General features: G+C 29.5%; 1 protein-coding gene across 4 annotated transcripts in view; it reads right to left on the bottom strand.

The window, feature by feature from the left end:
* Window positions 1-6,843: 6,843 nt before the first annotated feature.
* LOC118192375 (histone-lysine N-methyltransferase 2C-like) overlaps window positions 6,844-27,243 on the bottom strand; it is a 284,640-nt gene continuing 264,240 nt past the window's right edge. For all 4 annotated transcript variants that reach the window (XM_085813029.1, XM_085813032.1, XM_085813031.1 and 1 more), the window contains 8 exons: window positions 25,865-25,979; window positions 25,476-25,638; window positions 25,221-25,357; window positions 21,899-22,029; window positions 18,623-18,794; window positions 17,848-17,964; window positions 17,033-17,215; window positions 6,844-11,963 (listed from right to left, as the gene is read on the bottom strand). In XM_085813029.1, coding sequence (XP_085669155.1) covers window positions 11,871-11,963; window positions 17,033-17,215; window positions 17,848-17,964; window positions 18,623-18,794; window positions 21,899-22,029; window positions 25,221-25,357; window positions 25,476-25,638; window positions 25,865-25,979 — 1,111 coding nt within the window. In that variant the 3' untranslated portion in view covers window positions 6,844-11,870. The remainder of the gene's footprint in view (window positions 11,964-17,032; window positions 17,216-17,847; window positions 17,965-18,622; window positions 18,795-21,898; window positions 22,030-25,220; window positions 25,358-25,475; window positions 25,639-25,864; window positions 25,980-27,243) is intronic.

The raw sequence follows: 27,243 nt of genomic DNA, 5'->3' as shown, positions 1-27,243 counted from the left end.
AATCAAAGAAGTGAACGCGTGAAAACACTTCGCAATAAAATTAAACGAAATTAAAAAAAGAAAGAAAGAAAATCTGAAAAGCTTCAGATTTTAACATTGCCCCAGATGATTTGCTAAAGTTTTTATACTCTCGCTAAGAGTTGGTCAAAATGTAATTGCAGTTACAATGCAATTACATTGTAATTGTTACTGAAGCATATAATTGCAATTACATTGTAATTAAATTATTCAATTACTTTTTAAATCAAAAAGCTGCAATTATTGTAACATAGTAACAGTGAAATCTAATTACAATTACAATGTAATTTCAATTACATTGTAATTGTATAATCTAATTAAAGTTACATAATATTTGTGAAATTTAATTACAATTGCAATGTAATTCTAATCACACTGTAATTTTAATTATAAAGTAATTATATCATATAAATACAATTACAATGTAATTGCTTAATATAATTTAGTAACAATTACAATGTAATTGCAATTATAAAATTTAAGGTACTTACGTATTAACGCCACCGCAGCAGAAGTTGCGTTAATGCGCCAAAAAAAGAGCAATCCTGTTGTTCGCACGCAGTTATCTTTTGGATTCCTTTTTGCCTTGTTGTTTGCTCATTTTTGAAGACATTTTTTAGTGCTACGAAAATGCGTCTTTGGTATTTGCCAAACACAGAAGAAGATGCAATTTTATTTTTTCAGGAGTAAAATATTTTACCAAAAAAAAAAAAAAAAAAAAAAAAAAAAAAAACGGAAATGTACCGATTCGCATGATATGAAACTTTATTTTGGAAATGTAATTTAAGACAGTGTGATCAGCAAGTGGGACTTAGAAAAGACAACTATTTTGAAGGAAGCAGAATTCCATTTTGTTCATCTTTGAGATTCATATACTGCTGGTGCGAGGAGCTGACGTCGATTAAATTTGTATCTTTATTTTATTTATTAAATATCACGTTCTTGGCACTTACACCATATAATATTCGATTCAGCAACAAAATCAGAAAGCATTTATAAATAGCATATCTCTATTATTTTAGATGAGCTCTGGAGATAATTTTTAGCTCAAAGGAGAGTTAGCCGAGAAGAGCTATTAATTTCGTTTTGGCATTTTGCGCCGATTCACAATAAACGGCGAATCACTTTTGAAATTGTTGCCATCAAATATTATAGCCCTGTATTATATTTAAAGAAATTAAATAATGAAGAATCTGCGTAAATGTATGTATGTTTCTCGCATTGTTATAAAACAACGGTGCCTAGAGCCATCAAATTTTGAAAAATGTGCATCTCCAAATTTGGGCATCTGGAAGCCCAAATCTAGAATTTGGAATTTGTTTTATCATCTATTTCATGTTTTGTATAGCATTTATGAGTTTTTGATTAAGGAACTCGACGATTTCAAAGCGAGCAATAGCAACACTGTGCGGGGAAAAAAAAAAAAATCTTATCTCCAGCACGCGAGACTGTGTATTGGAAATTCTAAAGATATGCTCTTTTAAACATTTTGCGATATTGCTGTTGGATTTAATTTTATGGTTTGAGTGCGAAGGACATGATATTTAATAAATAAAGGTAACACACAAGACTTTAAAAAAAAAAAAAAAAAAAAAAAAAAAAAAAAAAAAAAAAAAAAGCGCCTTTGGGCGTAATATAAAATCTGAAAGTTTTGAGATTTTTATTTTATTTTATGTATATTGTTGACACTCCTTGCTTAGAAATCCATGAGTTTGTTAATAAAAAATTCATTGAAGTGCCCATGTTCGGGTGGAGAACTACGTTATTCAATATGTGATGGCTGTAGGTACCATTTTTTTCACAATTCGAGAAACATGCATACATTCATGCAGATTCTTCATTATTTACTTTCTGAGAAATTTTGGATTTATATAATCATTTACTTTTTTAAGGAAATCTGTTGACAGCTTCAAATAAAGTTATCATTTTAAGCTTATCAATTTGAGCCAAAATCTAATATGTTGTTCCCATTGATATACAAATCTCAATTACTAAAAAACTATTATGGGCTTCAAGTAAGTTACCACTTCTGGTTATTCACGTTTACCCCAAATCTAATCAACTCTTTATATGAATGCAGAAAGCTTAACTAACCTTTTATGGGAAAACAGAAATTTTTGGATATTTGATGCAAGTTATCGCAAATGAAAAAGCATCGCGTACTTACAATCACTGTAAAAATAAATCATAATAAAAAACTGTTGTGTTGACCCTAATTTGTGTTTATTGAAATTTCGCTAGAGAATTTTTGACCGAAAATATTATCTCCTTTACCAGTGGCAATTAGGGCCGGCAGTCGACCGGAGCGATTTCGTGCCGATCAAGAAACTCAAACGATCGAATCGACACAGACGACTCGGCGAGACAGCCCTGCGCGTGAGGGAACGTGCGTAGAATTAGTACTTGCACTCAAAAGTATACCTTCCAATGATATACAAAATGCACAGACTCGACAAATGACAAAATCTGGATAAAATATCAACTTTTAGACTAATTTTGTCTGCTCACGTATGTTTGAGAATATTTCAATATACTGAGCCAGTAACGAAATATTTGCAGACTAAAGGATTAGATTACATCCTAGCATACAATGTAGTTAGAGAGGCTACAAGCTTTTTAAAAGCCATTTCTAAAAACTTTGTTTAATATTTAACACATCAAAATCGTTTGCAGGGGATTGCAATAATAAACTAGAAAGCCTAGGTTGTGATATAATTATAGAGGATATTATTAAGAACTACCTGCTTGAAGATGCCGAAAAGTGAAGCAAATGGACGAAAAAGAATTGTCCGACTGAGTTCAAATGCCGTATCAAACAATTCGAAGTTACTGTCTTTAATTTTATATAATGAATAACACCATTTCATCGATGGAAAGTAGGTTTAAAAGCATAGGGATTTGTATGAAGACAAAGCACTTCTCGATCCCCAAAACTTTTCAAAGCCATTGTCGCCGAACTCTTTCGACTATTTATCTATGTTATTAAGGCACCATGCAGGTGTAATAGTTGATAATCTTAAGGATGAATATCAGGACCTAGTAATTAAATGGGAAATACTAAAAAATTCAATTGAAAATCATTATTTTGAATCTGATACTGAGTCAGAAAAAGAGTGTGCTCTATCTATTAATGAGCATTCAATATCCAAAGCTAAATGCAATCTTTGAAAAAATTGAGTTTTGTGTGTATATAAATTAAACCTCAGTGGCATAACAGCCCTAATGGGCCAATACCTGAAGTGCCCGAAAATATGCTTTCTTGACCGTGGGGCCCGGGGTGCATAAGCATACGTCCTGAAAAGGTGGTCAGCTTGGTCGCAGGACCCCCAGTGTTTAGTCCCCAAGCAAACTTGGTACTCATTTTATCGACCCAAGTGATGGAAATAAGGGATGAAAGGCTGAGTCAAACTTGTCCAGCCTGAGAATTGAAGTGTATATAAATTACTCTTGAAATATAGTTTATATAGTAATGTGTGAGCCAATGTAAACACCCTATGTACCAATGTACACTCTAAAGCGCAAGTTAAAATGCAAAAAAGCTTTTTCAAAATTAAAAAAAATGCAAAAAGTAGGCTAAGGAGTACTGTGAAACTAATTTGGAGTTATTGCTATTGGTGAGAGAGGATATTTTGGCTAAAGCAAAAATTGAAGATATAATGGAGGAAATATTTGCCCAGGCACCTGGAATTAGAAAATATTTAAATAGATAATTATGAATCAACCACTGTTTTGTTTATATAATTATTTAGTAACTGATATTTATTGTTTGTAGCTTATTTGCATATATATATATATTCAACAATTACTTTTCTCCAAAGGTTATATTTTTATTCTATAAAATTATGTCTTATGATGATGCTGATGATAACTTATATGTATAATGACATTTCATATGGGGCCTTAGAGCCAACATATTTTTTCCTGCCAGGGCTGATTTCTTTAGCCAGTCCGCCACTTTTCTTTACTTATATATGTAAGTTGGTGGGAGGTAAAAGATCTTCATTAGTGACTTCTAATATCTGAGGGTGGTGAAAGGAGTTTCTGTAATCCATCACGACAGATTTCAGATTAGCGCATAATTGTTGTAAGTAGATACAGACTGGTGGTCGAAAATCACACTTTATGTTCAAATTCAAAATGCTACTGTTATATTTCCTCTTGATAAACACTTAATAAAAGTAACTAAATTTTTTAGACTTGGTATCGATGTCGGTAGTGCTTTATGTCTTCCGTATGACCTGAAATGCATTTGGTAAAATCAATTTTGTATTTATTGCAGATTAAAAAAAATAACCGAAGCTGTATATATTGTTAGGGTTGTTAACTATAAAGGACCGTTCCCACTGGGGTTTATCTGAGCTAACAGAGACGACTAACGTAGCCGACCCATCTCCAAAACCAGTTTTTCTCCATAGGGCAGCAAGTCGAAAAATCTGAACTGCAGGCATAGCGGAGCTAGTCGACACATGGAATTGACTCCGTTAGTTCAGATAAACCCCAGTGTGAAATGGGCTTTATATTTTATGCAATTTTCTATGTTTGGTACAAAGTGCCAGCCAGTTAACACATGAAAATCAATGCCATTTTATAAAGTTTCCTTAACACTTTAAAGTAGACATACCCTAATTGTCTGTATCCATCAAAATCATATTATTTTATGACACTATCACATTAAGCGCTTTTCTAATGCAAATATACAATTAAAAATTTATTTCCTTGGTTTTTACGATTTTTTTAAATATCAGAATATATTAATACTTGAAATAATTTTCATCAGGTTTTGTTTAATGTTTTATATAGAAATATATGTAGAATCCTAAGTGTTTTTCAACCATAATTTACCCTGAATTCCTCTAATTTTTTTTTTAAATGTCCTGCTTCCTTTAGTTCAACTGCATATAAAGATCAACTCCTCCAATGTGAAAGCTAGAATATTTTTTAAACATATTTCAGCATATATCTTAATCCCACATTATTTATTAGTCAGCAATATTTGATTTGTATTATAAAAATGGAATGAATTAAAATTTACAAAAGTATTCTTTAAAATTATAAATATTTATTATCTTGCAGTTCATCATCATCTATTCTGAAATGTTATACATTCCATATTGTTGCAAATAAAATGAATGCTTGTTGACATGGTAATTTCTTTGTATCATTGCAAAATGAAATACAAAACTTTTTTGATTCAATCTTTTACAGTTAATGGTTACTTAATGAGTACTTATTACAATAAAATACAATCATTTTTAACAAAAACATACTTCTCTGCACTGAAAAAAGAATCATTATATCTAAAATACATTTCTTTTATCAAAAATTGAAAATGAGTATACATATTTATTAATTATGTACAATAATTAAAAAATTACCTCTTTTTTGCATAGTTTTTAACATTTTTCAGTAAAATATTTATGTACACATCACACACAAATCACCAAATGCACATTCTGTCATAATTTTAAAAAGCAATTACAATAGAAAAGTATTCTCAGTAAAACAACATTCTTATAATGTAGAAAACAAACATAGTAGAACTCTGTTAAAATTTTATCCAAGAACCAGACGATTAGAAATCGTAAAAGCAAGAAGATTTTTTACAAGGGACATTAATAAAAATAATAGAATAATTAACAAATAACCTGAAAACTATTAAGAATATCAAAAGGGATACTTAACAAATCTCCAGAATGATTTATAATAAAATCATTAAGAAAGTCTGTTTTCACTTTTGGCGAAACTCATCGTAGAAGGAGCCTCGTTGACATACTGCATATAACTCACAGCAATTCCATCAATTTTCTATGATTTAGCAATTGGCAGATGTACAAAGTATCCCATAAATTTGTATTATCTTTAAAAAAATAATTTTTAGTCAATAAACTGACACATAAAAGTATGGCTTGCATACAAATATGTATCACGGAAGATTTAAGGCCATAAAAATAAACGCAAATTATAATTTATAAATGCCATTATATTGCACTATACCAACAAAATGAGAAAGTTAAGGTTATAAAACATTTATTTTTGTTTGAAAGTGTACTACTATACTACTACTAATGTAGCAGATCACCACGGAATCTCAATAGCACATAATTTTTAAAGGATTTAATTCTGCCCATTTTTGTGGTACCTATTGGCAAAAGTTTAAATTAAAATTAATCTTCCTCCCCCCAAAGTTCACTTCTGTAAAAAGTCTAGGTGCACCCACTTAGGTAATGCTGGTTAGCTGTTTTATAAAAAAGCATTCAAATGTATGTGATGCTATGTGCATTGTGAAGTATACATTTATATGTAGATAGTGATAAATTTTATCAGCTAATTAACATGTTAATAGCCAGGCAGAAAGGTTTTATAACCTAAAAACCATGCAAGAATCTTTGATCTTCCCATTGTGTGAGATAGACTCTTCCATTTAAAGCATTTATCAATACCCACTAGTTACAATACAAGAAATATACCAATAAACTAAGAAGAAAAAAAAAAAAAAAAAAAAAGATGATGATTAAATTTTTATAATAGTATTTTTGGATACTTCCATTAAAAAAAGTCAAATTAAAAAAAAAGTATGTTCTGTTATGATATTAAACTTCTTATGCCTAATACCCAATCTGTCTTCTTGTTTGAGAAGGCCTAACAGCCTTCCATAATCCAAACATAGTTATTTGAATCATATTTGCTTTGTTCTAACGTTTTCATGGTTAGCATTATATCAATGGGAAAGTGAGCAACAGGCTCATTTTCAGAATTCATGATTTGATTGTGAAAGCATAAATACAGCTTAGATTACTACTATATAGGCATTCAAACCTAGAATGATTTCTTTTTTTTTTTTTTTTTTTTTTTTTTTTTATGCTACAACTAACTACTTGAAAGTCTTAATATACTGTTCAGCTGAATAGTATATAAGTGTCACCATGTTACATACATTCACAGGGATCTATGATTTCTGCCAGATTTGAACCTGAGCCTAGAGATATAGCAGTCTGCATCCCTTTCCATCATACTGAACAGGATGGCGCTTATCAAGTTTTCTTCGCATAAGAAGTGTGTGTCCCTAATAGGGCATATCAGAGTAGTTGTAAGGGAAGAGGGGTAGAAGACCCTTGTAGCTGTTCTCCATCAGAAGACAGCTAGCAAGAACCATACTGACATCCATAAGGTGCTCAAGAATTATCCAATGAAAAGTGCTGCCTTCCTTTTAGCCATTATTAATTTAAAACCTAAGCTAAGTGGATATCTCAAGATCAGGAGGATAAGTAATAACAATAACAAACTTAGTGAGTGAAAATTTCACATCACTTAAAATCTCTTTAGTTCTTATGTTAGAATTTGTGAAATTAGACTTCTTCTAGGAGAAAACTTATTATGTATTCAGCTACATAAGATATTACAAGACAAATTTTAAGTTTTTACTATACTACCATAGCAAGCAAATTTATGATTAACTTATGTAATAATGTTCCACTGAAAACCTAAATTTTCTGTGTCAGTTCACCAACAGTTTAAGTTACTAAAATAAATCAAGAATATCAGAAACTGGAAATCACCACTGTTAAAAATAATATAAATGGAAGAATTTTCTACATTTTATTTACCAACTTAAGTAGAAATAGTTAAGATTTACATTTTCTACATTCACATATTTCATCCCCTCCCCTCAACACAAAATGTCTCTTCTTAATTAATGTTGGAGATGCTAAAGCAACAAAAATCAGCATAACTTGCATAAACTTGCAAGACCAATTTTTGAAGGTTTGAATAGAAATTCTTCTTTACTGCAGGAATCAAAATGATGACAGAGAAGTCTGTATTCACACCATCTTCTTAAATAAATTTTAAAAAATATATATTGCTTTTCCTATTTCTCTGAATCGATCTACCTAGTAATACCTCTTTTTAATGGAATTTGCTTTGAAGCACTATAGTCTTAATCACTTTGGAAATGTTTTCAGATTACATAAATTTAGTGAATAAAATACCAGTTGCATTTTTCATGAAGAAAATTTCTTGTCCTACCGATTACTTTTTGAATTTTTGTGCCAATTTCAATGCCTTATCAATTTAAATACTTGAAAGCTTCCCCATTTTAAAGCAAAGGAATTTTACATTTCAGATTAGTGAAACTCATTATGATATTCAACTATGCAAAAGAAGCTATGTCCATATTGACCTCAAAAGCCCTTACCTGTGCTTTATTTTCATAACCGCTGTCCATACACATATACTTCCAAAAAAGTGTTTTAAATGAATGAAAATATTCATGTTTTGGCATTTTTTATTTAAAAAAAAAAAACATACGAATTACTAAATTTAACTTCTTATGTAGTCCCCCGGTCCCTATACTTACTTATCGGAAAATTTCATACTCATTATAAAAAATAAAATATAAAAAGTTTAACTCCTACACAACCAAAACCGACTGATGTATTTAATTTCAAAATTCAGTATATCCAACACCATTTCTAACCTGCCTTAACCCTTTGAACATAGGATTTTGTTAAGAAAGTCCAAATTTCCTAAAACTGCCATCAGAATTTTTATGCCAAAATACCCTTAGTACTTTACACCTTTGGAATTGTACACTTTTACGATACTGCTTTAAAATCTTGGACACATTTCACAATGCACATATAAAAAATTCTTTAAAAATGCCACAAAAAATATTCTGGGTCATATTATCACCAGCTTTGCTGGTTACAGGGTTAAAGAGTTGGATATAAATTAAATTATAACAATTTGATGTAAAATTTCCCCTTAAAATTGCATTCAGTGATACATATTTGTGATATATGTTCTTGTAATATTTCTTAATCTATAATTTTGTAACAATTGAATGCTAAACGAATTTTCACACAAGTAATTCATAAGCTTCTGAATTAAGACACAATAACACGCCGAATAAATACTAATTCAGAAGACAAACAACAAAAATCAGCGTTATATTTACAAAATTTCCACAGTGGAAATTTCCACAGTTCGTAAATATAACGCTGATTTTTGTTGTTTGTCTTCTGAATTAAGCTTCTAAATGCTAAAAATATGTCATTAATATTCTCATGAAGAGTTATTACTTTAGAATTCTACTCTAATAATCAGAAGAAATTCACTAAGATATTTAAAATTTTTAATTTATGCATATAATATTACAAATTGGCTACGAGTTAATATTGTCAAAATTTTGTGAATACGATTTCATTTTTCAAAAAATTTATAGTGATCAATACTTTTCATTACAATCTGCATAGAAATTCTGAACACTTAATGTATTTAACATCAGAAAACTTTTCCTAATACAACATTATATTTTTATTTACATATGTATGCAAACAGTTCACTCTTTAAATTCGGTACCGATTCTGAAGATCATCTCCAAATTTAAAACAAAATATCTTAGTCAACTTTTGTCATACAGGAACTACACTTATTATATTTAATTTTTTATAATGAGCAGAAACTTTCCTGAACGTAAGTATAAAGAATGGGGAAATACATAAAAAGTTAACACTTTGTAAATTAAAAAAATTTTAAAATGCAAAAACATAATTATTTGCATTATTTGAAAAATTTTTGTAACTATAAGTGTATATCTACAACCAATGGTTGTGAAAATGAAGCCTGAATAAAAACTTTTTGGGACATGGTGTGCATGTGTGCATACACAAAGTTATCAAACACATTGTTATTTATTTAGAATATAACTTTTTATGGCTATGTTTTAGACCTTCTGTCTACATTTTTAACATAAAAATATATACAGATATTGAATATTTTGACGAAAATAAAGCATTTGATTATACACATCAAAATGTTTTAAGAGGTTAATATTTGAGATCTGTTCGAGGTTCTGTCACAATGACATTCATAGAAATTTCCCTGATAAATGTTAAAATATCAAATCTGAATTACAAAACACATAAGATTTCTCTAAAAGTTAAATGAAATTTAAATGGTTTTTTAATATTTCCAAACATATAAATACATACTAAGGCATGTACAGAAATACATTTATATACAATACAAATTCTTTCATTTATTCAAGGCACAACTTCAAACACATTCACTCTAAATTATTATTATTATTATTATTTTTTTACAAGATAAAAGCAGAGCATTTTATTCTTTCCCATTTCTAAATATAGAAGTCTAAATGCTTTGCTGCAACTAATGGCATGTTTGTACAATTACACACAACAAAAAGTCTTGTACTTCAGTATTCAACAAAATAATGAATGAAAGATGCAATAATTTGTTTTATATTTATAATAGTCACATTGCACAACTCTGACTTTGAAAAAAAAAAAATGTAATTTTAATTTTTAGAAATGTGGTACATTAAAAGTTCATCATCCATGAAGTTTTAAATAATATGAACTGCATTAATTGAAACAAACTGTACACATTACTTACATCTTTCAAATTTCTTTAAAGAAATGTAAAATGCATCCTCTGAATATACTAGCAGTTTTAAATTTCTTCATTCAAATGAAAATGTTTCAAATTTTGTAACCGTTCAACATACTAAAAATATAGCCATTAGCTAAGCAGAGTACTGAGGCACTGCATTTTGATATAATTTAAATAGATGTGATTTTATTTTTAAATCCATTGGAAATATTCTCAAATTTAGATCAATGATTTTTCAGTTTAAAATCTTACAGCTTAGTTAAGTAAATCTATTACAGCACTGTTACTAAAGGTAACTACTATACCTGGAACAAAAATAATATTTGAGAAAGGCATATAAATAAAGAGACTACTATATTTCAAGATTAGAATCCACACCACAAGCTAAAAACAGAGGATACATTTTACCACATCTTAGAATACACAACAAACTAATATTGAATTCTAATACTTTAGATAGTGGGTGTATAAATTCTTTATCAAGATCATAAATAAAGCTTTCAAATGACAACAATATAACAAATTTACAAAAAGATGAAAAAATGAAAAAAAAAAAAAAAAAAAAAATCCTGGTGGTAGCATTTTATGCTTCTCCAAACTATACAGATAACAAACTTTCTAAATTAAATAAATAATTTACAAACAATGAATAACAGAAAACTGCTCTAAGTTAGATGTTACGTTCAAATGACTACATTAAACATACCATAATTTATTTAATTTTGAAATTAAATTAATTATTATGCATACTGTAATTTATTTAATTTTGAAATTAAATAAATTACAGTATGCATAACATTCCCCAAACATGATGGACAAACTGTAAAAATATGTAGAAACTGGCAGCAACTAGCTTCAATTTTATAATTACTGAAAATAATACTCTTATTACAGAATAGTTAGATTTGATTTAAATTATTAAAAATTATAATATTCCTTAAAAATTTTTCATACAAATGATTACAAACAAATGCTAGTGTATCCCATGCTTTGAAAATTATATTTGGATTTCTAGCAATGCTATATTATTAAGAAAGCTTCTTGATGTAAAACAAAATGTCACTAAATGAATTTTATGTAATTTGGGTGTGTCATAATTAACAAAGAGGAATAGTTTTCTAATAATTTAATGAAATCAAGGTTTTTTTCATTTTACAAAAGAAAGTTTTCCCTTCACTTTTCTAATTGCTAACATGCTCCTTACACACTTTACTGTAACGTATGTTGTAAAGCATAAGATGCAAACACAAGATGAACTGAAGCTGATTGAAATGACAGATATGAAATTTCATATGTTGCTCTAACTTTGATACACATAAAACTCCGGAGTAAAAAAACTTATGTACAGGATATTAAATTTTATAAAACAATATATATTACAAAGTTCTATATGACATTAAAATGGCTAATACAAATGTACAGCTTTGCTCAACAGCAATTCAATTCATCCACTTGCGGCAATTTGGAGCTCCGCACAAGCAAGGGATCTTGTGCTGATCATCTTCCACTTCAAATTTATAGTCATATGAAAGCTAGAAAATAATGTAAGAATGTTTTTATTATACGGTAATATTTCATAAGCAAAAACTAGCCTAAGAGTGGATTAAACAATGATTGCATTAAAATTAGACCCCCCCCCCCAAAAAAAAGCAGCAGCATAAAATTTAAATAAAACCTTATCAGTTTTGAAGGCAATCAGACATAGTTCCCCTTTTCCAGAAGCAAATTTGTTTTCCCAAAAATACAATGGTTAGTATCAAAAGGCTAGATACGAGAAGCTTTTTATAACTGTTTTTTCAGGATTCAATGTTAGCCATGATGGTGTTAGCCAATAACTAAATCTTCATTTATAATAAGCAGATATTTTTTTATTTATTAGAAATTATTCAATAGCTCATTGAACATGAACACTGAAATCTGTTAAAATTTCTAACTAGCTATATGAAGTCTATTTCTGATTTTAATGCAATAATCCTAAACAAGATTTTACATGTTAAGGGAAAACATATCTTAAAAAAAGGAGCAAATTTTAAAAACGGCATATAACTTCAGCATTACAGCTATGAGGGTCACTGTGAAAGAATCAATTTGCATTAAAACCACAACATGAAAACATTTTCCCGAAATACTAGCTCTTGTACTGAACACAATTTCTCATCCTTTAAATCAATGTTAAAAATTGCTGCCATTGCTTTTGGTTATTGCTATTAAATTTTTGGTATGCTATTATAGTCTTCTCAGATCTAGGAATATTTTCCTTGATTTTTGGAAATAAGTAAAACAACATCATCATCATCAACAACAACAACAACAAAACTAAAGCTGGACTATAAGGAGGATGGTCAAGAACTTGACTAAAACTAAAACATTTTTTCTATCTCAGTTTTTGCATTATAATAATGCAATAGGATTCTTCACAGTCCATTTTTCTACTTATTTTTTAAGCCTATTCTTCAAACATTTTATAATACAACATTTGATAGTCACTTGTTTTGTTGGATTGTCAGGTGATGAGAAATCCAATGACTGCAAATATTTCTGACATCGAAATTTCCATTCTAAAGATTTTTTCTAAACATTTGCTAATTTTTTAATATTTAGGAAATATTTTAAATAGGACTAGTTGCATGCTTATTTTCTTTTACCATTTGCCCTACAAGAATAATGTTGTGATCATGCAACCAATGGTGAAGAATTGGCACAAGAATATTATCGATACATGAATTCATGGAATTGCTTATGAATTGTGATCAGGAAAAGAGAGAATTTCAGAAAAGCACCATCAAATATTTAAGATAAGCAGAGTTGGATAAAAATCAAAAATGTTTTTTATATTCTCAGATAAGACCAGAACTGCTTTGTGGAGAAATTCAAACATATTCTGATCTGCAGAGAATGACAAACATGCTAGCAAAACTTACGATATCTGAAAAAGAACGCAGCTTGAGGTCACAACTCTTAGGCAGATATACAGATTTCTTTATGTATCCTAAAACAAATGTGAATACTGGTAGATGTATGGCTGAAGATCTAAATTCTTAGATTAATGCTTATACTATGAGATAAATACATGGTGATGTCAATCCTATCACACTATGCTAATACAATAAAACTTCTAAGAAGATTACATATTGACCATCATTCAGACTGTAATCCTATCAAGCACCAGAAGATGCTCTAAGAGATACGTTACCTCCTGCAAATTGTGTCCTCCAATATTAGGTTTTAGAAATTTTCTGTGATTATTATTATTATTTTTATTATCATCATCAAAGGACTTTTGAAATCCAATAATAACAGTTGAAATATCACTGTATGTGTGATAATCTTTTAATGAAAATACAGCCTAACCAATGATAGAGCTATTATTGGAAGCATGCTAAAAAAGTTCTATTCTCATTTTAGGGAAGAGTGGAATTTTTTTTTTTTTAAATTTCCCCTTCTGTATAATTCTTTCTTTATTATTTAATTTTTTTTTGGGGGGGAGGGGTAGCTCATGTGGTATGTAGTACTATATATTTCCAAATATAAGCTGAAAATGTGTGTTTTCTTCAAAAATGTATCCAAAATTTAAAACCTATGTATATGCCAAAAGGGGGGGGCATTCCTGAAACATTCAAATACAAGGCCTGTTTAAAAAGTATCTGATATTTGTCTGGGAAAAATATATTACTTGCATGATGGGATTGGAACTTTAATTGTGTACCAGGAGTGATGAATAAGATGGAGTGTTGTTGTGATGTAACTGCCAATTTTTTGCTGTACGGAGGTTGCAGCAAATTGCATCATGGAGTCTGCGCAGAACTTATTGATAGTACTCTTTTGTCATTGTTTGTCCTTCTGGTGTGTATTCATGACACACAATTAATTGGATATCAAAGAACATGGTTAACATCACCTTGATTTTGCTTCTCAATTGTCAGGATCCAGGATGCTTCTATTGCGATGACTATGCTTTTTGTTTCCAGGTCCTTCCTGTACACCCACTACTCAGCTCCTGTTATTACAATATTCAGGAACTTAGGATCAAAGTTGGTAGTATCCAGCAGGTCTTCCACAACTTCAAGAAGTTCTTTCTGTTCTGCCAACAAAAGCTTGGGCACAAATTTCGCAGCCACTCTGTGCATGTTCAAATAACACACAAAACTGCATGGGCGGAATCTTTACTGATCCCAACTTCTTCAGCAATCTCTTGTACGGCCAGATGACTATCTCTCATTATTAGATTTTCTACGCTCTCAACAACAATTCCATTTTAAACAGTTTGTGGTCTAAGGAATGCTGATTACTCTCCACCAATGTCTGGCCATTTCTGAATTGGTTGAACAAGTCTTTAATTTGTGTTATCCCCATAGCTTCGTCTCCAAACATCTGCTCAATTTTACTAATTGTTTCACTTTGAAAATCACCAAGCTTTTGACAATATTTCATGCAGTACCTTTATTCAACTTGTTCAGTCATTTTAAAAGAAATCAAAATCCAATGAACATTTATAAAAACAATTTAACCAGTAAACAATGACTGACTCACTGGAACACCGAGGGAAAAAAAATTCAAGCATATGCATTAAGCTGTCTCCTTCCATTGTGCACAGTTGTGCTGGCCAGCATAACTATTCTGTGCAGGAAAATTCAAGGTCGGATACTTTTTAGACAGACCTTGTATGTCGCCATGAGGGGAAAATGTTGCTGACAAGATAAACCAAGTTATAATATTTTCCAATTACATTGCTGTGAAGTAAAACACTAGATGTTAACAGCGACAGTTTTTACTTAGCCTTAGTTTTTACAGCAGCCCTCTCTAAAGCTAGCGCATTTTCCCTTTCGTTTGTCTTGTATACGATCTGTGGTACTTGTGCTAGCCTTATTTTTTGTGCCAATTTATTTTGCCTGAAAGATGAGTAGGAAGAGAAATTCTTTTATGGCAAATTTTAAACTGTAAGTGATTGTGTTTGCCCAAAATTCTAATAATAGTACAGCTGCTTAGCATTTCTTTGTAAATGAAAAACAAATTTAAGAACAGAAAATAAAAAAGCTAGCTATATAAACAATTTCTAAAATAAAACACTCATTTTCATAAAAAATTAGCTCATTTATTTAAAATGATTTTTTTAATCACTTAATATGAGTTAAATAAACAATACAGTAATATATTTGGTGATTTATCGCTTGCATGCAACTACATTTTTTTTGCGAGATTAGCAAATCTGTATATAAGCCCGTCCCATAATTTAGCTTTTGAAAACATTCTACACTTTCGGCTTACACATGGAAATATATGATATTTTAAAAATGACAGACTGTAGCAAGACCTTACCAAAGTATGAAATAAACTGAGCTTGGAAAACAGACTGAAAATGTATTGAAATTCTTGCCAATGTCCGTGGATTAGCTTAATGTGGATTGACAGTATATAGTTTTAGAAATGAAGATATTATTTTAAAAGTATATTTTCTAAATTTATTGATGAACTAAATTATATGCAATAATATGTTTCATACAAAACTGTTTAAAAATTTTTATACTTTTAGGCATAATAAAGAATTTTGTTGTACTCCCTTCTCCTGACTGATATGTTCATCTAGGATTACTGGATTTGCTTACTAGTTCTTCAGATCGTGTGTACACATGATAGGGATTTTATTCAGATCAAACATATGTACATAATCATTAAATAAATATTAATAAAAATATTTATAGTCACTTGATTAAATTTAGTAAATCCTATGTCATAGTTATAAACTGTCATTTTATTCCAGGACAAATTCTGTAATGACTAACTGGTAAGAAAAATGAAAAAAGCAAGTATAAAAAAGTGCTTTATATCAGTTCTAGGTATCGGTATAAACATAGCATAATTACGATATTGGTAGGTGTCATTTTGAATGGTTGAACTGACCTATACAATTTACTGAAATAAGCCAAAATAATGTTTTTGATCTTTATGCGAAGCTGGTTAGGGGTGCAATCAGTAATAAGTTCCTACCAATGGATCATAAAGTTTTCCCCCATCAAATATACTATATTAATGACCAATTATGCAGAGAATGAAGGAATTGAAATCCGACAGAAAATGTGCAGGATGCACTAGGACATAAACTTGCATTACTGCAAACACCACCTAGCATTGTCCAGCAGTTTCAAAGCTCAATTCCTCCTGAATATATTTTGTTACTGCTGAAACTTCTGGACAATCTAATACACAGTCTGAAAAACCATTGTAGAGCTTGCATTTTAGCAGGGACAACCACATATCTTAATATTTTCTATGTGTCTTTTAAAAGCTGTAGCACCAAATATTTTTTACTCCATTTTATATCTCACTTTTAAAGTTTTTATTGAAAATTATTTTTTGCAGAAATAAGCAACATATATCAGACATGACAAAATAAAAATCCTGTGCAAATCCGATGTTCTTACCTGCAAAATTATAATAAGTTGCATGAGTTTTAACAGTTCTTCTTTTAAATTTTTCTGCCAATGTACTATACTGCACTGCACTTTCTCAGGTTATGATATCTTTAAATTTTATATCCTAATAGAGAATAATCAGCCACAACAGAACAGCACAGCAATTGGATGAAAAAAATTGTAAAACTTACCTCTTCTCCTCTTGTTACCCTCCTGTTAGTAATTATCAGAATTTTATTTTCTCTATCAATCTGTACAACTTCAGCCACACAGTTTGGATTACAAGAATGATTCATGTATCTAGCAAGACCTCCACAAAGAGTAGCATCAATCACTCGATTTTCATCCAAGCGAAACATGTACACTCCACGGTTCTAAAACGGGGAGAAAAGTAATTAAAATCTCAAACTTAATGCCATGGTTATGAAATTAATTATTCTGAAAAATATAAATTACACTGAAAGTAATTTTAAGTTAAAAAGATTTATAATTGGGTATAGTGAACCTTCTAACAACACTGAAAAGTAATCCATATGAAAGTAATCCATATTTTCGAGAGCAAAAATAACCATTAGTATTTATGATATCTCTGTAAGATGACCACCTCTAGATAAGACCAGAATTTATGAAATTACATGTGGTACCTTACAGAGATTTCATAGCATTATTATTATTATAATTTAAGACATTCTGAAATTCCTAACAAAAATGTAAACTTGCTCTAATTTAGTAATATCTTTAATTTCTATGAACCTTTAAATATATTTTTAAAATGAAAAGAAAATTCTCTGACAGAAAAAGAGAATCTGATACAAAAGTTAAATAATGACGTATTTAATAAATGAAAAATTTCTTTTTGTCAAATTTTTAAAACATTTGTCAATGTGTAACTGACATAGACTTTTAAAACATACTTATTTAGAATATCTGATCTACATATAAGCACAGACTGCATTATGCACTAAAATGATATAGATATATACTTTAAAAAATATCATATACAAACCTGAGCATCATATATGGCTTCATTTCGCTCAGCAATCTCATTACGTATCAACTGACCAATATATTCAATGACCATAGTATGTTTTTCTAGGTCTCTTGCTGCATATAAACCAAGACCCTAGAGGGATAAAAAGATAAATAACACAAAAGATTATATATTTCCTAACATAAGACTCACATAAAATTATTGCATTTGCTTTATTTAAAAATTTCAAAACATATTAAAAATTTGGAACATGGAGACATCAAAAATTCAGAATGCAATACTTAAGCAAAAACAAATTACCCAAAATTTATGCAATAGTTTAGAAGCAAACAACAAAATTTAATTCACCAGAAAGTCATGGGTTTATGAGAAATTTCACTTAAAACATTTTGTAGAAGGTATTTCTAATATCTCTGAATCAAACATGAAGCTAGTGTTTCATATATCGTCACAGAAACCTCAACCCAATAAACGACAAATGATGTGCAATAATCTAAAACAACATAGTGCAAAAAACAAGGCTTTGGCTTGGCACAAAAACTTCAACCCATCACAAGACATACAATGTAAAATAATTTAAAACAACATATTGCAAAAAACATGTCTTCAGCTTATAATTTTAGATTAAACAGTTAAATCTACAGACACATAAAAACACACATGCACAATAAATAAATAAATAAAATAAAATAAAAAATAAATAAATCTGCCTGAAGTAATTTAGGCAAAGAATAGTTAGTATAAAAGAATACTACCAATATGTCAGAGAATACTTCCAATATATCCATACCTGAATTCTGCTCCTAGCCAAAAAGACATTATTCCGCCATTCCGTTTTCATTTTGCGATACTGAGAAGACTTGGAGTGCACAAATTGCTTTATGTATGGAGATGATATTTCCATTCCAGCAAAAGCTGAATGGAAAGATCTTGAGCTGTTACTTGTATGAAGAGTATGAGGTCTAAAAAAGTACAGGAGAAATATGAATCATTTCTAACGACACTTAACAAGAACAAATAATACCTTAAATATTTCACACATTAAATGATTATTACTTTCTACTTGGAGATTTCCTTCCTTTATCTTAAAAAAAGGTTTTCTTATATATGCAACTAATTTTAAATTGCTACAGTTAAAAAAATAAATTATAAATGCCATTAAAATTTAGGTTCTTTGAGAATATGGCAGAGTATGTGATGACTATTTACTGCAGAGACAGTATAGTAGTTAGGGGAGTCGACTACGATATTGAAGGGCCTGGGTTCGAATCCTGAAGAAGGCATGGATGTAATTTGTCTGTCCCTTCATAGGAGGTAATAGTGGCTGCCTATTAGATGACTCCACAATAAAATGTCCACCACTTCCACCCTTAGGAGTGGCCACTGTCGAAAAAAGTGAAAAAAAGGACTCACCGTTCCCAGGGGAGAGGATTATGGCTATTTGCTTAAGTACAGGAATGCTTTTATGGGTGACTTTTTAAAGTAAACTGGCTCATATTCATGTTATACATTGAGAAAACTGAAAACAATCCATGCCATCAGTCTATTTGCCTGGATTTGAATTCAGTGTATAGTGGGCTCTTCCACTACTTAAGGGTCACTACTTCTATTTAGTCATTGGTGGGGCAAATGCCATTAAAATAGTAAAACATATAAAAATGGCCAAAAATTCAAATTTAAAGATAATTTGTTTTAACAAGTCTACAAAGAAAATGAAAGAAGATTTTCTTCCAGATCTTGTAAATAAATATTTTATTGAATTATATATTGTCCATTCTGCTAAAATACCTTTTGCCATCTTTCTGGCATGATTCCACGTTTATAATTTTTTCCCTTTGTTGCCAAAAAACAGATCCAGGCGATATTTGACCTCCTCATTTGAAGTAAAGGTTTTACTGTCTACAAAATTTTGTAAAGACTGGACTTTTTAAGCTGTTTAAATGAATTATTCAATTTGTCCATCTGATGACAGTACACTTCAGAATTGATCATTGTGTTCTCCAGTAGAAACTATCAGTTAATGCCTTTATTATGTCTTCATCAGTTTTAACTAGCCTTCTAGAACACGGTGCACCCTCAAGGTCAAAATTGTTGGATAGAAATTTTTCAAACCAGTTTTGCCGCTGGCATTATGGTCGATACATCTTCTAATAACACAACAATTTTTCCCCCCCTTGCCCGAACAGCACTTTTACCTTTTCGATAGTAAAAAAGTAAAATATGTCGAAAATGGTGCTTTCCACTTTCCATATTTGAAAGGGCACCAAACAAAAATTATTGTGTAGAACCAATCGAACTTATTCACAAGCAAGCCTTGCTATATCAGCTGTCAAAATATATAATGATGCAGCTTAAGTGTGAAGTTTCTGTGAAAACTACACTTAAGCATTCTCCTGGGGGAAAAAATTACTTTCCAAACAACCCAATATGTATACTTGTGCATTTGTATATATGTATACATACATACATATGCATAAACCAAAACTTACCTTAAAAAAAAAGTGGTTAAATTCATGCTTATAACTAATGTAATTAATGTTTTTAGAAAAAAATTAGAGTGTCTTCTATCTTTTTCTATGGCAGTGATTATGATTTCATTTTATTCTTTTTCTGCAAAGATTTATTTTTAGAATAGTTATACTTGGATACATACATTAATAATAAAGGCTTTCAAACAAATTGCTGTAAACTGAAAAGATTATTTGTACTTTATTACTCATATTTTTCTTAAAATATTCTTAAAATTCATAATATTAGGTACTTTTTTTTTAAAAAAAAAGAGGGAAAATATATATTTTATTATGGAAACATATAGATATATTTTCTTGTGATAAAATATTCTTTTGCCTATTAAAGCTTTAATAAATCATTTCTTAGTAAATAAATCATTTACTAAGTAATTTAAAAATAATTTATTACTTTTCTTAATAAATAATTTCTTAGAGTTTTAATAAATCATTTCTTAGTAAATATATAAATAATAAATACTATATTATTAGTAAATATATAGAATTTTCTAGGTATGCAGAATACAGAAAATAACATGATAAACTGTGTACAAAGAGTCTCAAAGTATCTGTGTTTTTAAAACAATTTTGAATAAAGCATAATAAATTTAAAAAAAAAAAAAAATGCAGTGAATTTATAAAAAGAATAAACAAAAGTCTGAACAAGTTTCTAATTTAAATATTTATTTTTATTATAAGCCTGTGGAAATATTAGGTTATTTCAAAAGCAAGAGAGATGAAAAATTAGCAATGCCCTCGCTGGGACTTGAACCACAGACCTCTTGAATATGTGCCGAGTGTGCTGGCCATTACATCACGAAGGCATGCACAAGGTGGGAGAAATATCTATATACTCCTCCTTTTAAAGGGCAACTGTGAATTAAGAGACCCAGTTGGCAAATTCTGGTAGTAGCGAATCATAATCCACCACCTTTTTTAGTTCGGGCACCACTGTATTTTTTGAAAGCAGGAGAGATGAAAAATGAGCAAAGGCCTTAATGGGCCTTGAACCCTGAAACTCTCGAATATGCGCCGAGAGTGCTGGCCATTACAGCACGAAGGAATGCTAAGAAGGCGACAGAAATACCTTATAAGATAAAATCTATTTTCTTATTGTTAACAAAGATATTTGTGATTAGTTTATAAAATCTCATCTATAAAATTCTATACTTCATGTTCATTATCTATTGAGCTGATGATTGATGGTTATGATACTGGCTACTCACTGTATCAGTAAACTATTGAATGCTTCTACAGTCTGAAGGTGTACTAAATACTCAAATTATCTGAAGAATAATATCTCCAGTATTATAGAAGTGATTCCCAGTATGAATAATAATTCAATAAATTTCTTATAATATGTAAATATATACATATATATATAAACTCAATAAAATAATTTAATTCAAGTCTTTTGAAAGGATTTAAAAAATATCCCTTCTTTAAACTTAATAATACTTGAAAATCATATTTTACTAAAATAACACATCATTTTTAATCGACAAAAATTATAATATAGCTTATTCCTTTTAAAACCTAAAATGACAGAGCAAATGTACCTTTTAAAATGTGTTCGAAGTTTAGGTTCTGAACGAGCGCAACCAGTAGGGTTGATGGCCAATGGAAGTTCGAGAAATGGAGAACGTCCATACCGAAAGTTGTAATCACTCAAAGTATCGACTCCGGGTAGCTATGAAATATAAAAACAATTATACTAATAGTGTCTCAATTAAAAATATTTTTCATATTATTAAATTCAGCAATTCAAAAACTATACTTCATTTTAGTACAGGATTATAAGTAAATTTTATAAGACTTTAAAATTGATGCATTTTATAAAGGATATTAAAAAAAGTGGCCAATGTGTACTTCCAATTACATTCTCAATACAAGGACAGAATTTTACAATAAGAGGTTGAACACCATAGGTGTAAGTAATATAAAACCAGTGAATATAAAATTCAGATTTTTATAAGGTCTCCACAGAGCAAAAACTATAGTTAGAGAAAGTCATCATACTTTAGTTTAAAAACAAAAAGATTTCAATACTTTAATGCATGGAATTCACAGTGATAGTTGCAAATGAATTTACAGACTTAACTCATTTTTCAACATTTATTTCTTAAACAAAATTCAGTATTTTTCAACCACATTTAAACAGTAACTAACTGGAAAGGGGGCACTGAGCAGAAAAACGTAATAAAAATTGTTCAGCTCATTTTGGCAATTAATTGTTCTGTATTGAACACAATACTTAAAAATTTAATAATGTTCATTATTAAATTTGTATTTAAAATTTTGTAAAAACATTAATTATGCAGGGCTCTATGACATCTGCATGTACGGGCAGAAACTTTATATATAAACCCAATTAAAGCGTGATTAAAATTTTACAAATGCGAACTTTTGCAGAATGAGAATTTTGTAAAAATTAAATTTCATACTTAACCTTACATTTACAATACTGAAACTATTCTTAAGAAATTATCTATCTTGAAAAAATTTATAACAACAAAATGCATGTAGTACCAGTACTTTCAGAAAGCTTGTAGCATAATTTTTTAATAGCCAATGCATAAATATTAAAAATTCACACATCAAATATACTTAATTAAAATGAAAATAAATGAAAATTAGTAATCAGATTTGGAGTAGTGTAAGCAATAATTTCAGTACATGCTTCAAAGACACAATCACATCACTTCAATTCAAGAAAATCAGGCAGCATAATCACGTTTCAAAGCTCAAACACAGAAGAAAAATAATATTCAAGAAAGTTCACAAAAACAAAAGGAAATGAATTATTCAATGACAGTTTTGTATGGTTTAGTTGATTATGGCAAAGCCCACTAGGGCTATCTGCCTAATGGGAGGGATGCCTTCATGGGGAAGGAAAACTGGTTTGTATAGAGGTTACACATGTTTTAATGTTGGATATTGATGGAAAAGTGAGCCATAAAACTGAAGAATTAAGTTCATAAATAAAGTGTAAACAAGGTACACGTATTTTAATTCTTATTTATCTTTAGCCTTTAAAGAACTGGATTTTTACTTGCAGCTAAGAATACATTACAGTTGGACTTTTAGAAATGCATATTGCAAATGTAGTTTAAATTACCCCATATCTTGCTGCTTATTTTCATCAACCCAGATTGAATACAAATCAAATTCAAGCTATGTGCAAAAATATATAGGGGTGCGAAAAAAAAAAGCAAGCAAGCTCTAATTCAAATATTAAATAATTTGGTAATTTGATCAAGTTTCTGATTTTCATTGAAAAAATATCAAGTGGAAAACTACAGTAGCATTTTACAGATTTTCAGAGTTAGAGGATTATCTATGAATACAATAACCACAAGTGTTATTATTAATTATTATTTTTCTGAGTCTGTGAAACATAAGCTGTAAATATTATAGCAACATTAGGATATTTTTTCAAAATAAATAAATACCATGTACTTCCATGTATAAACCACGAATCTGCTTCCCCGTTTTGTAGTTTACTATAGCAAAAAATATGCTAAGTATTATTTGAATTTAACAAATATTCTCTATTCATAAAAAGCAAATATAAAATTCTCTATTCGTATAAAGCGAATATAAAATTAAAATTTTAAATTTAATTAAGAAATAAGTGTAAAACTATAAAAGGAAACTAAACTATTTGAACTAAGTTACATTTGAAAAAATGAGAAAATTGAAATGAAACAAGGTAAGCTGCTAAGTACTTACAAAATTGTTTCACAAGAAAATAATAAAGTTAAATTAAATTTAAATAATTCTCTTGCACCATTCCTGCAAGGAATTATTGTTACATAAAAATTATACTTCTTTAAAATAAATAAATAATACCATAAATTCTCATGTATAAAGGATTTTTAGCAATTTTTTTACAATTGTATGAATAATTTAATTTGAGGGGGGACACATTTTTAATTTTTTAACATGCATTAACCAAACTTCTTAATAATGAGGCCAAGTTAGAATTATCTACCAATTTTGCAAAGCATGCCTCTTTTATGGGCATCAATCTCCATTTCACCATTATCATAATCTTCATCAACCTCACAGATAATATCTTCAGTTTCATCCACAGCATTAATGATGGAATATTTTTTAACATCTATCAATCACTTCTGGCTTATTTTTTGAATAATAGACATTCACATTCCTGAATGCCTATTATTCAAACGAAAGTGAATGCCTTCAATTCCTCAGACATTCACCTTCTTAAAGCTAAAGATAATGACAGTGTTGAATTAAAATCACTTTACCTAAAATACAATTTATGCCAAATGATGCTAATTTGCTTGCCCTCCAGATACATAGCTGGATCATGGGATATTTTAATTTGGTGGTGCATGGATTTTCATTTTGCCTCAAATACTGCAGCAAAATTTTGCTTCTCAGTTTATATTCAGAAATACATAATACATAAATTTCATGACAGTGTGGATAAAAATTAAATGGGTTTTTGAGAGTTTAAGCAAATTTAGTACTTTTAACTTTCTGTCAGAATAAATATATATATATATATATATATATATATATCTGCCTTTGTAATTTAGGCAAAAACCCACAACTAACATACAGAATTGGAGGGGGGAGACATTAGAGTTAAGAACTGGACATATTGAATATACACAAATACAGTTACAATCTTTATTCACCAACTTAATTTTTAAACATTGTAATGTTACTTTTCATTTAAGTATTTAACTGTATTATTTTTAGTTAAGCATTATTTATGTATTATGCAATTTAGTCACAAAATTTGTATTACTAAAATAAACCAACATTTTAAAATTATACAGCACATATAAAACATCTTATCATTTAATCAACTAAAGGAAACAAATCACAATATATACAAAATGATACCGATTCTACTATTCGAAGCACAGCTGGTTCTGTTAATCCAAATAAATCATCTCCAGTTATATAATCAGGGAATATTTTGATTGTTTTGGCCTGCTTTCGCATTTTTTCGATAGGATAAATAACTTTTTGCCATACACCTAAAATACAGAGTCAAAAAATTAGTTAATTAATTAATTAAAGAAAAGAAAACATTCAGATAAGCTGTTAACATAAATTATAAAATCAACTTTTGCATAGATTACACAATTTCCTCACCTTTGGCAGTTCTATCTTTCAGTATAAGATCCTTCTGATCTGGTTCTTTTACCTGAATGCAAAATTCAGGTTTACCACTTAATTCATTAATTGTACATACATACTGACTCCTTCTTCCTAATTTCCTCATACTCCAATACATTCTAGTAACTCTGTAGCCAACCTAATAAGAGGAAATACAGTATAATACATAAAAACTGTGATAAAACATAATTTAGTATTTTTATAATAGCAGAGAAAACTATTATTATTATAAATATTATGAATAATATTCGTACAATAGACAGAGTTCTTTATAGAGAGTGAGAACTACAAAATATTAAGTTAATGAATTTAAAAATGACTAAACTAATTCTTATTCTACGAGGTAATATGCAGAAATTACTTACAGGATAAATGCATTTTGAAGTATGAAAAGCTTGTATTTGCTGAGGCAACAATTGCCCAATGTTGAGAAAAATTAAGCTTCCAATTCGCATGATGTACTTATCATCTTGGATCATGCTAGAATGCAAAAAATACACATGCAGTAAAGAACAAATATAATATAACTTAAAATCAATTCAGTTTTAATACTACTATACGTAAAAGACATGCAATCATACTCTTATAACGTTTTGCAGAATTTAAAAAAAAGTTTTTAAGTTACAATCAAGACATAAAAAATAAACAAAAATAAATAAAAATAATGCATATAAATGCACAATATAATTCTTAAAAGCAACATAACATTTCTTGTTCAAAAGATCTTCCTTTTTAACATTACTATGTGGATGTACACCTTATTCTTTTGATTTTGTGATGTTTAGATGTTTTTCAATTGACAGTACCAGTTATCTCTCTGATGTGCCAACTGACATAAAGCTTGCTGATGATGTAATATATAAATTCAGTCATATATGCAGTACACAAGTCTGGATTTCAGCAAAATGGGTTCCTAATCTACGCTACAGTTACACAACTGAATAGAATTACATATTACAAATTGCCGAAAACAATAGATATCCTCCAGATTTTATGGGAAAACATAGTAAGAAAACCAATGAACTAGCTCCTATACTCATTTCTCAAAATGTAAAGTTGTTACTGATGCAAGCATCAAATAACAGTAAATTTATTGGAGCTTTTCCTTACTACTTGATCACGTCACACATTTGCTCTGTGTTTAAAAGATTTTGTTATAAACTTGCCATTACTTCAGCCTCATGCATCTGGAAACTGTAAGTTCAGATATATCAGACATCACCACAATGGATACTTCAGCTACATGTATATATAATATCTTAAATTTGCATCAAAGATATAAGCACAGAAACTGAATATATAGGCTCAACATCCAGAAAACTACAAATAAGAATTACCAAACATAAAGAAGATATCTCCAAGCTCTTTGCCAACCAGTTCATTAAAGTAAATAGCATATCTTTAGTCAAATACTTTCCATGCATTCACGCTCAATAATTGAATAGGACAAGGCCAAAATCATCACCAAACTTTGGCATAAAAACAAACTCAAAATTAGAAAAGCACCTGAAATTACCAAGCCATGTTGCAAGAGAGACCTTCCCATCAATTTTTTATGCCTCCCAACTGCAATGCTGAGTACAGCAACCTGTATAAACCAATAAAAACTGAAGAACATGAAGAAGACATTCATTCCAACTTCTGATAAAGCAGTGAGATTGTTTACAAAAATTTCTGTATTTTTATTTCTGTTTAAATGTGATTCAAGGGTGTTAACGTGGCCCCCGCAAACTTGCACTATTCC

This window comes from Stegodyphus dumicola, chromosome 3 (genome assembly GCF_044657685.1).
Source record: "Stegodyphus dumicola isolate Sdum_Otavi_A_Nest chromosome 3, ASM4465768v1".
NCBI lineage: Eukaryota > Metazoa > Arthropoda > Arachnida > Araneae > Eresidae > Stegodyphus > Stegodyphus dumicola.
Note: the sequence above shows the minus strand (reverse complement) of the source record. Positions and strands in the feature narration are given on the sequence as shown.